The 12,197-nt window shown below is 33.0% G+C and overlaps 1 protein-coding gene across 1 annotated transcript; it reads right to left on the reverse strand.

The window, feature by feature from the left end:
- Positions 1–823: 823 nt before the first annotated feature.
- Positions 824–7,993, reverse strand: LOC144564090 (Nucleotide/sugar transporter family protein). The gene is made up of 12 exons (XM_078313607.1): positions 7,496–7,993; positions 6,854–7,023; positions 5,823–5,908; positions 5,517–5,566; positions 5,294–5,361; positions 5,084–5,184; positions 4,374–4,386; positions 3,579–3,763; positions 3,151–3,237; positions 2,216–2,310; positions 1,624–1,786; positions 824–1,185 (listed from the first exon to the last, which is right to left on the reverse strand). The coding sequence occupies exons 1-11, from the start codon at positions 7,822–7,824 to the stop codon at positions 1,660–1,662; spliced, it is 1,311 nt and encodes a 436-aa protein (XP_078169733.1). The 5' UTR covers positions 7,825–7,993; the 3' UTR covers positions 824–1,185; positions 1,624–1,659.
- Between the last annotated feature and the right edge of the window lie 4,204 nt (positions 7,994–12,197).

A 12,197-nucleotide genomic window follows, 5' to 3' on the forward strand; every position in this document is an offset into this window, starting at 1 on the left:
TTCAAACATAATGGAGATTGCTTAAACATAAAAAAAAACAGAAAATTATATTGATAAAATAGTAACGATACAAGATATTTGTTGGGGCTAATCAACCAGAAGAGGACTCACTCAACCCTCAAGGGATTTGCTCACCCAACATGGATCCAATGGGGACTCGCTCACCCAAAGGAGACCCGAAGGGGACTCACTCACACTAAACTTAGCATCACACTAAGACAAAAACAAACTGACTCTCATCTAATATCCTCTCCTCTAACCTATGAGCTTATTTATAATAAAAGAAAAATAAAAATAGTTGTTACAAAATCTTGTAATATATAATTTTAAAGCAGCATTATTTTCTCTTTAATGAGCCATGATATTATGCTTTTAATGAGCCGTTAATTAGCAGCACTAAATTCCCTTTTGTTTCTCTCATTAATTGGCTGCATCACAGAGCCTAAACCTTGCTGCTTATTTTTGTGCTTAATAACTAGTGTTTAGAACAACAAAAATGGTATCGCTGCTTAATTTTTGTTTTTGTCTTTTGAGATAAAAAGATGATAGTCTAACTGTCTAACCCACAACCTCTCATACAAAAAGTGTTGCCCTTTGTTACTAGACCAAAACCTGAATCTGACTACTTATTTTTGTTAAAGCACCATAAATTCTCATTGTTTGGTTTTTTTATGCGAGACCTTCAATATTGTGTGCTAGTCTCCATAATATAAGTATCTGCCCTAAAAGTTCCTGCGAGATATTTTAGTAAATAAAACATCACTGCTCTTTGTAAATTGATTTTTTTTAAGCGAATGCCAGGTAGGCTGCTTGCCTAATTTTTAAAAAGACGAATATCTACTTCGCTGTGTAGAAAAAAATGGTGCAAATTTTACATGTGGGGGAAAAAAAATATGCAACTCAAATTGCAAAAAGATACAATGAACTCGGAGCACTCCTCAATCTATACATCACAAACAATTGACTGACAAAAATTTAGAGGAGGCTATACAAATAATGCCAAAAAAAAAATGACATTACCAAAATAATATAAGAAAGAGCTGAGTGTCGATTCCTATGCTTTTGTGTAAACAAAAACAAAGAATCTTGTTTCCAAAATTGGATTTAACAATCGTGTGCTGTTTTCTCTTTTTGCACTAATAATCGAATTAACCTGTTTGCCAAGGGAATAGGGATTTACAAATCCTGTCAAAGGTAAAAAAAAAATGAAAGAATTGTTAGCAGATACATTACAAAGCTTAGGATGCAGCACAAGTGTTTGGGTAAACCAAGGGTAATTTGGGTTAAACCCAGTCCCAGTTGCACAATATAGGTTCATTTACCATAAATTAGGCTAGATTAAAAATCATTACAAAGTAAAAAATCAGCAAACTGGGTTTAATAACAGTAACTGGGAAAACCCAGTACAATATGTCACAGTAGGTATAATTCAGCAACAGCCCCTATGTGATTGTTGCAAGGATCTAATAATAAAATTAACATGATAGATGCTATATTCATGAAAGTTTGACCTTTTTTTGTTATTTTGTAAGATGATCGCTTTCGAAAAGAAACGAAAGGTGGTATCCTCTTTGAGGTTACTTGCTCAGAAAAACAAGTATCCAGGAAAGATAGTGAACTAACCTTTTAATTGGTACACACCCGGATTGGCATTTATGGTCACGATTCCAATTCATTGTCTAGGGACTCAAATTCATCAATGATTACATATTTTGGGTCTCCATTTGAAGAGAGTGGAACACTTTCTTCGTCTTCTGATGATTGACCTTTCTTATATTTCTCATACCTTAATACAGGAAAAATAGAACACAGAATTAGATTGAGCATATACAGAATCACCAAAAGCACTGTTAATTGGGAATTGCATCCTTTTTCTCATATAGCAACTAAAACACAGTTTACATAAGAACCAAACATCATATGGGATGAGAATACTATAACTTGTTGACAATTTTGCCCAACCTTAATTGAGACTATTTTTTCCCTTCACTCTTAAATGAACTCAAATCAAGTCAAGTAAATATATGTTTGGTGTACCTATTTGGATGTAATTTGAAATTTTACAAAGCAATGTTAATTATAAAGTGCATAATTAATATGAAAAATGCTCACATTTCTTGCAAGTAACTTAAAATATTGTGTTTCCTTTTGCAATAAAATAAAATTAAATAAAAATAAATAAAAGTGAATACAAAATGGTATGTTGGTCACATACTTGTACCAGTTGAATAAACCGACACCAACCATAATAGTAACAAGACCCACTCCTTTTAGAGGCGTGAACTTATCATGGAAGTAAAGCACTGCAACCTGATATAACGCATGAAATTAGGGATGTCAATGGGTGGTATTATTATTATTTTTATATTATTCAGATCAGACCCGACCATACCCCCATTGGCCAAATTGCCTCAACCAGGAATTACTGGTACAGGTCATGGGTGAACCCAATCCAACTGCATTAGATTGCAACAGTACATATTTTATTGAAATTTAACTTTGCTTTTCACAAGTCACAAAGGAGCATAGTTGGTAGTTTGGGTTGGATTCCTTGTGAGAGACCCAAGTTCCAATCTCCCATTGGGAGAATTAAGTTTTTTTTCCTCCTTCACCGGTCAGCCCCAGAAAGAACCTTTGTTCAAACCTTGGTCACTGTAAGTAGAGTATTTCATGATTCCCTCAGGTAAAAGGAAAACCAAAAAAGTTCTTTGAAACTCGTATTACAGCTTTTACTTTCCGAGAGATAAAAGGAATTCACTTTCACTTTTGTATTGATCAACTGTTGTGAAAGCAAAACTGAGATCTTTTTAATATGGGAAATACCAATTCCTAGTTGTAAACAACAGGTGCAATTTAAATTTCTTAAAAAGAAAAAACCTCTTCCAATGGGAAATAAAACAGGTTTGTTGAATCATGAGCAATTTACTTGAAGTCAGCACAACATGTGATAGGTCAGAAGATTCTAGACCCAGACCTGGTTAACCAATCATTCAATCTTAATAGGTCTGGTTAGGTCAGAAGTTGAAACCCCTGCATAATGTACAACTAAACTATGCTTTCACTTTAGTACTCTTGCAGCAAGAAAAAAAAAAAAATATAAAATAAAACAACTCAATTCAACATACTTAGAAAATAGAAAACAAAAGTTACCACAATGGTGACGGCTTCCTTTACAACTCCAGCTATTGTGACAGTTATAGCACTTGTTACTGAAACCAGAACATACTCTATCAATACCTGATTGAAAAAAGAAAAAGAAAAGGAAATAGGAAATAGCTAATGAAATTAAACAAATAGAGATGAAGAAAAAAAAAGATTTACAAAATTATAAGTAGGAGAAATTTAAGTATAAAAATTGCTCTTTATTTTGCATTAATGTTAATTTTAGCTTCCCTTTTTTGTAAATTTAATTTAGATCACATACTTTTTATCTTTATTTTCAGACAATTTAATAAAAAAAAATGTTTTTATAGGCCCATGTTTAGAACAGAATTAAGTTGGCCTATAATTTTCTTTCCGTGTTGGGTTTATTTAATATCTTTAATGATTAGTATAAAAAATAAAGACTTAGTATTTACCATGAAAAAGGCTAATGTGCCGCCTATTAGCATCAATAAACAGCTCCTTGCAACATGCCAGGGATTATCAAAATACATATTCGTATCGAATTTGTGCCATGGATCCATTAAAAGAGACCCTATAAATGTCGCCACCGCCATTATCGGTGTAACATAGCTCATTAGTGTGATTGGATCCTTTAAACCTACAATATTAAAAAGGAGTTAATAAATAAAAATTATTTGAACTTCTTAAATTAGAATGATCAGCTTGCAAATACAAGCAAAGTTTGACATAGTTGCACTTAGTGTTGCACATATTTGCAAGCTTACTTTTGCCATTGACGTTCACCTTATGACTCGAATAATGGAGAATCATTTTTTTGCTGAATTATTAACAATTTTACCCCTAAAAATTCTATGAAACCATTTTCCTACTCCCAAACTGAAAGAAAACCAAGTCAGATCAAAAGTTCAGAGGCAATGTAGAGAAGTTAAGTTATAATTAACTGCAACAATATTTCTTTTAATGGTGGGTTTGAATTAAATAGCACACAAACATAAGGTGTTAGGTATGAATATGAAGAATGTTATGGAGTAAACACAATTAAATTCGCAAAATTGTTGTTTTTCCATGCTTATTTAGCAGAAGTGACTTTCAATTTGAGCTTTAATGTAGCTACTAGACAGAAATTAGTAAAAGCAGAAAGAAAAATGAAGTTGTTTGGTGCAGCAACAGAATGAATGGATCTATCTTGTTACATTGATACTGTAATTGGCAGTTTAAAGGATAAGATAGACATTGCATGTACTTACCATATGCTTCTTTCTTCAAGCCAAGTTTGACACCAAACACAACAATGCGAAGTTTAACAAAAGAACAAAGGAAAAAGATATAAATTAGGAAACAGGAAACAATTTTTAGTAAACAACTTTCTTTACTTTTTGTATACAAATTCTCTAAATACATATGATAAGGAAATATAAAGATTGAGGCTATGGTACTATGCATAGCGCATATTGCCCCGCGCTATGAACTCAAATCTTCAGTTTGAAAGTCCTAACGGTCGATCCGAACCGTTTAACAAGGTCTTCATATGAATATGTACTTGTAAATTAAATTTTACATTTTTTAGAATTTTTTTTTTTACTATTTTTTAGATGGGTAGAAAATCACTTGATCTGAAAATTCTGGACCATCCAAAAAAAAGTGATTTCTACCCATCTAAAAATATAGTAAAAAAATTCTAAAAAATGTAAAATTCAGTTTACAAGTACATATTCATACGAAGACCATGTTGAATGGTTCGGATCGACCGTTAGAATTTTGAAAACAAAAATATTGATCCGTAGTATGGACCACTGCACTATGCATAGTACCATAGCCTCACTCAAATATAAATACAGTATTAAAGTTTCTTTAATCTGTTAGTTTTTCCCCATTTTACTGCAGTATAGAAATGCTGGGTGCTTATAATTGTCTCTATGCAAAAATAAATAGAAGGAAATTCAATTTAAAAGCATACTTGCAATAGAATCTGAGTCATAGACCATCTAAAGCCTGACATGACAGCAGCCATCATAACAAAAACGAAACCCCAAAATTCAAATTCCGCCTCTTTAGCAACTGAGCAGAAAGCAACAGAAGAAAACATGTGAGTATATAAGGTGTTCCTTTTAGCTTTTTGGAATTCTTGAGATCAATCTTTTGAGTCAGCACAAAAAATAAAAATTACCTGTTAATAACACTCCCAAAGAAATTATTACTATAATCCCCAGTAGCTTGGCACTTGGGCTTTCCAATCTTTAGCAAAAGGAAAAAAGATAATGTAAGATGCTAACATAAGTCTGATACTTGCCTGATTGTAAGATAAGATAGATAGATACATGGTATAAGTAACCTAAATGTAAGATGCTATAACACAAGTCTTTTATTATTCAAAGTTCTCTGATACTTGCCTGAATGCAAAAGCAAATAATAGTAGAAAAATTGGCGAAGCAGATTTACACTGAAACAAGAGGGAAGTAACAAAGATAAATATACAAAATAAGATAAATAACAAAATATTATAGGTATATACTTGAAAAAAGTAATAAAAAGAATAACATGTGACATATTATAATTTGACCCTCCAAAACATATATCAGATTCTTTTTCTTGTGTTGTCTTTAAAAAGGAACTAGTCAACCTCATTTTTCTAGAGAAGATTTTGCAAGGGTAAATATGATTTCTTTTAATATATAATAGAAAAGAATAGAACAAACCATGGTTGCGAAAGTAACAGAAATAAAAACAAGAGAGGCATTGCTAAGATTTATATCCAATGCTGTTCCTAGAGCTGTCGGCACAACTACAAACAAAACAGAATAAAGACAATCAAAGAATACATTAACCAATTTGATAACAGGTATTCCAAAATAACAGAAAATAATTGAAACATAGTACTACAGTACTACCTCAATAATTTTTTGTTATGGTGCAAACACTAATAGGTAATTTAGTGCTAACGTAAAAAGATCAAAAGAAAACACAAAAAAATATGCAACCTCAAATTTGGCAGAGGCTAACACAAATTTAATAAGATGGTTGGCACTTGGCTTTCTATCTGTAATTTTCAAACTCTTGAGCAGAACCACAAAGGTGGGCCGATAAGTTAGTATGATTGTACTAAAAATTGACATTGGAGGGCCACAGTTTCTTTGGCAGCACCAGTTGGCCTCCTTTCCTCTTTCCTCCTCTATCTCCACATATCTGACCTTGTGTGTGGTGGTTCATTTTGTATCGACTCATAGTGTTTCTACGGCAACAGCATGTAGCAGGTCACAAGATGTAAGAGGTCATATAGCACACTGTTTGTGAATTTTGTGGTAGGTCATGGGGTTTAACAGGTCAAATCTCAGAATCTATAGCCACTGCTTCTGTGGAGGGTTAAAGGGTGCAAGTAACAGGCCGAATTTGTGGCTAAGTTTAGTGATATGTGTCATCCAATGCAACAAGGCATGTTTCCAGCAAGAGATTTCTCCGATTGGACACGAGCTGTACTTAAAAAAGTTTTTTCTATTTTTTTCTTTTTCTTTTCAAGTGTGCTTGTTCTTTCAATTTTCTTTTCTGTTTTTTATTCCTTGCTTGTACAGGTATTATTTATTTGATACAAATAGATGGTAGGTGTTTTGCCTACTAACTCAAAAGAAATATGCAATCAGTATTTGATGTGAACCTTATGACTCTCATAGATCTGATATCCAAACCTGAAAGCATTAATGCATATAGATGATGAAATATATAAGATGTGTACCTCTGATGAAATAATCTTTCCATGACATGATTAAATTTGAATCATCCTTTCTGGATTGAATGAAGACTATAATCTTGGACAAAACGGCTTGCAGTGTGAAATGAAATGTGTTCATGAGCAATGGCGCTGGAAATTTCCCCAATTTGTCCCCTAAAAGTGTTTTATTATACCTACACCATGAAGATAAAGAAAAAAAAAATTCAACACCGGATCAATTTTAGTGGAAGAATTTAGGGTGTTTCAACTTTTTTTTTTTTGATAAAAAGGCTGCAAGGCCCGTTTCATTTCAAAACTGATAAAGTTTAGGGTGTTTCAACTTGAAAAACAAATTATCATAATCAATCTATACATGCTCAAAATATGATAGAAGATAAATGCAGTGGTTTCAGTAGGCAAGTACCAGTTTATACTGGACAGTACCTGTGCTAAAAATTATCTGAGTTTTTTCAGGACATTTGCTTCTATTTGAACAGAACGGGTAGCTTTTATACTAACCAAATTACCATTTAATTGGAATAAGTAGCAACACAACAACACATTGTACCAGTACTAGCTGGTTTTCATAAAAACCAAAACCTTATTACTAGCTAATTATCTAGAGACATCCACCAAAACACTAGACACAGAGAAATGCTCACTCACAGTGTCAAACAAGTGCTAAACGTGTACCAAACCAAAATATAAAAGACCGTTTTAAACACCACCACTGGATCAACGGATCCATGTACAGATTGCTCCAGCATCTCCAGCTTCGTCATGGATTGACTAGTTCTTATCCCTCCATTCTCAACATCAAACGGAGAGACGGAGACTTCTCCATTCGAATGCGTCATGCTCCTCTGTCTGAAGCTCCGAGATCTAGGCGACGCATCTCCATTCATTGTCGAAGAAGATGCGATCTCCACAGTTGAATTGGCGGTCGGACTCGGAGGTGACGACGGGTCAATAGAGGTGGTGGATTCATTTGCCATGGTACGCGGATTGGGATTTTGAAATGGAGAGATTGCGTGATTTGTAATCTTGTACGGTTGGTTTGTTTGTTGGTTTAAAAGTTCGTATAAATTTTTTCTTTTTAGTTTGGGCGTTGCTGTCGCGGGAGTAGGAAGGGAAGTGAGGAGAGAGAATAATTGGTTAATTACATTTAAGTAATTTACAAATATTTAGGATCAGCTAGTATGGGAAATATTTTAGGTTTAATAACTATCTCTTAGTGCAAAAAGACAAAAGAGCCAGTATAGCAGGTATTCTCCACCAAATTTAATAGCACTGCATGTGGGAACTTTTCGCTGGAATAGTGCATCTCTGAAATGTGTCTTACCTAATAGTAATAACAGAAAATTTGGCTTTAGATTCGGTCCGTCCGAACTGCTTTCGTACGAATATTAAAGAGTATGTGGACTCACCTAATACACGACTTGAATTCTGGTAATATCAATATCAAATTTAATAAAACGACGAGAAAATAAACTGCTAAACAGCTGAAGTACTGGAATTGAATTCCGTTATAAAAAAATTGAGTCGCTGGAAATGAATTCCGTTCTGTGGTTCTAAGACTTGTGCGCACGATGGAACCCAAGGTTCGTAGGTCGTAGCTATACAAATTGCTGAGTACCAATTTTAACAGCCAACCTTTTAATTCTCACAGATATGAGGCAAGAGAAAAATATTTTTTTGGACCAAACTATCCATTCTACGGTGAGGAAACAATAGAGCTAGATATCAAACCTTTGTAAATTAAAAAATTATCTAAAATCTGCCGACATTAATTATAATAATAATTAGTATGTAATCTAACGCAAGAATAGACATTTCTACAAAAGTCATTATTTTATTCAATACAAAAATTATTTTCTAAACAAAATCATGCGGATCAAAAAATGAATTTCTAAACAGATAAATAATAATAATAATAATAATAATAATAATAATAATAATAATAAAAAAAAAAAATGAAAATCAAACTATAATACATAAAAGGATATTATCTGTTTTATAACACAAAAGATTCTTTCAACCTTAATACGATCAATTGACATTCATTAAGATCTATACAAATTCAAACTATAAAATTAACAAATTAACAAACAAAACATAAAAATAAATTTTTTTTTGCAAGCGTACGACCTAAAATTAAAAATTACCACTTCTAAAAAATTTAATTTTAAAAGGACAATTGATCCGACGTATTGAGATTTTTTTTTCTCTTTCATTTAAAGGCACATCACATGTATTACGATATTATTCATCTCTATCACATTGTAAAACCACACATCTCTCTGACTTTGAACTACAAATCAATTATGCGTATCCTTTGGCTGAGTAAAAAACTCTAACACCATTAAATAAATCTTCACGAGTTTCATATTTAAAATTGAGAAATTCAAGTTTTTCAGTCTCATGTTTGAATGAAATCGTTGATTCATCAATATCCATCTAGTAAACAAAAGAATATATAAAATAATTAATGTTTTTATTTGAACCGGTAATTTAATTATTACAACTGTACTTCTATAATCTAATTAGGTATATGCAAAAAGAAATAATTTGAAAATGTTTGAAAATAAAATTAATTAAAAAGATTGAATTACTGTTATTAAGTTGAAATTCGAGAAATTTTAAATAGTATGGTCGTCTGAAATATTAAAGCGAACTTATGAATTTAATAATTTGAAAAAAAAATTGTTGAACCGTAAAATGGCTTGTTAATGTATATTTTTTTTTGTAAAAAATAAATATTGGTGGATCCTCATTAAGATGGCCTTCTACTTTAAAAAATTTGAAATCTAGCAGCACAAGTGTTTCATTATCTCATACTTTAGGAAAATCTAGCTCTATTTGTTTCTTTATCGGAGAAAGGGTAATTTGGTCCAACTCTCACCTCAGATTTGTGAGAATTAAAAGGTTAGCTGTTAATAGGGCTTAAATGACATTTCAAGAAGGATCCTCAGTAGGGCTGCAAACGAATCGAACCGAATCAAAATTACTCCAGTTTGAATTTAGTTTGAATTAATTTCGAATCGAATTTTTTACGAACTCAGTTTTGAATCTTTTACGAACTTTTTTACGAAGGGTTTAGGGTTTAGTCGTCTACGGTTTTATAACTGAGAAATCAACGGTTCACGTTACTTTGAGATTCAAACTAGAATAGTTCGTGAACCTAGCTATTTCGAACGAACCAAGTCCAGTTTGAATTTGGTTTGAATTAATTTTTGATGTGATTTTTACTACTACACAAGTAATAAATCCTAATTTACCCTCAATTCGGTTGCAAGTGTACAACCTTGTCAAGTAGTATTTAGGGATCGTCTTCACAGGGACAATTCAGAATATTAAACCTAACCTAACTAATTTAATTTAGTAAAAGGAAATAAAGGAATTTGTTTGTTTTCTATGATGGTTTGGTTTGTTGCTGATCAAATTGAATTAACTAAATTCTAGGTCTAAATGTGGTTTTAAACAAGAATGAGAAATTAGGGTCTATTAGGGTTCCTATCCACTAATGTCACGATTAATTGATTTATTAAGGTTGTTCTTATAAATATGAAGGCACAGTCTAATGTTATCGGTATAAAGTGATATTTCTATGTTAATACCGTCTTTAAATTAGTATAAATGTCACCTCTCGGTACTTGGTTACACTAACCCAAAGTTATTAAGTCTTTAACTGTCCCAATTGGTATAGAAAGTTATTCGTCACCTCTCGGTACTTGGTACAATTTTCTAACCTATCGGGTTAAGCCCGTATAAGATGAGCGTCTCCTCTCGGTACTTAGCCTATCAAATACTCTTTTCTTTATGGTCAGGACTAAATATTCAATTTCTCAATTGTAAATACCGAATCCTAGGGTTTCATGCAATTTCGCTTAAGTCATCACAAACAAGTAATATAAAGAAAAGATCATACCAAGGAACAAGTAAATATAATATAAAATCAACTAATCCATGACATAAGTTTCAAGTTCTAACCCTAATCAACCCTAGAAGTAGCCTTAGCCAATCATGGCTGCAGCACACAAGAGAAATAACAAGTAAAAGAGTTCTAAAAGAAAGAAATCAATGTAACCGCTCGAAGAATTCGCTATCTTCTTCTCCCTTCTTTTGTCTCTCCTTTTTCTCCTTATTCTCCTGTGCTTTTCTCTCTTTCTAATGTCTAAAATTCGTCCCTCAAACAGTTCTCCTTCCAGAAATAAAAACAACCAATAAATAGCAAAAATCGCTTCTGGAACTGTTTATTGCGGGCCGCAATAACCTCCATTGCGGGCCGCAATGTACTGTAGCAGTTAACAGACTGCGCAGAAAAATTCTGAACAGGTCCTTGCGGGCCGCAATAAAAGTCCTTGCGGGCCGCAATACATTCCTTTTATATTCTCAGGTTGTAGATCTTCTCGTTAGCTTTCCAAAAAGTGGTCGCAATCCTAAATCGGAGTTACGAGTCAAAAGTTATGGCCGTTTTAAGTTCAGACTCAATTTTTGGCTGACTGCTACAGTGTATTGCGGACCGCAATAACTTTATTGCGGGCCGCAATAACTTTGCTGGAATAAAAGGGGCTCTGACTTGTTTGGTTGCGGGCCGCAATAACTCCATTCCGGGCCGCAATAAATGTTGGCAGAAGCTCATTTCTTCGTGCTAACTCACCTGTTTTGAGTCGTTAAGCTCCATAAACTTGATTACCTGTAGAACAAACATAACTAGGGCAGTAACTTGAACTTTTTGGACATTTCTAACCTAATTAAACCTAATTTAAACTAATTTAACCAAAACTTGGCTTAATTTACATATCTAACCCTAGGTTTAAATAGATACAATTTTGGCTTATCAAATTCCCCCAAGCTTGAACATTGCTTGCCCTCAAGCAACATCTAAACTTGGAACTCTAATTTAACCCTATATCAAGTATGTTTTTCAATCGAAAAATTTGTATGATCTTGCCAAAATTTAAAAATCTCAACGTAAATTTTGTACAAATTTAAAGTGCAACCCTTGGCTAATCATGCTTCACCCCACAATTCAATTACTCTAACTTTTATTTCCCTAAAGATTTAGAATTTGTAAACTTCGGATATCTAAATTTGTTACAAAAAATGCATTCCTATTTGCGAAAATTCTTTTTAAAAATCCCCCAAGCTTGAATCAAACTTAGGTTAGAAAGTCGCGGATTTCGTGTGTTGATATATGCAAAATTTTATTTTTCTTTTGTTGACACTATAAATCTTTATCCTTAGAACAAAACCGGCTAGTTATAGGTAGCTAACCCATGCCCAACCGTTTTAATTCAAAAGTGCATTCGCATGCTCTTGGTTCGACCCTTCCATGACACGAACCTACATGGTTAGTGCAAACCCG

This window comes from Carex rostrata, chromosome 13 (assembly GCF_964058835.1).
Source record: "Carex rostrata chromosome 13, lpCarRost1.2, whole genome shotgun sequence".
Lineage (NCBI taxonomy): Eukaryota > Viridiplantae > Streptophyta > Magnoliopsida > Poales > Cyperaceae > Carex > Carex rostrata.

What these genes read in the sequence shown, in the direction of transcription:
- LOC144564090 (XM_078313607.1), bottom strand. Translation starts at nt 7,824, where the DNA reads ATGGCAAATGAATCCACCACCTCTATTGACCCGTCGTCACCTCCGAGT. An exon ending in CTGTTACTTTCGCAACCATG is followed by an intron (nt 5,567 to 5,822) that starts GTTTGTTCTATT and finishes CTCTTGTTTCAG; the next exon opens with TGTAAATCTGCTTCGCCAAT. An exon ending in GGTTTATTCAACTGGTACAA is followed by an intron (nt 1,787 to 2,215) that starts GTATGTGACCAA and finishes TCCTGTATTAAG; the next exon opens with GTATGAGAAATATAAGAAAG.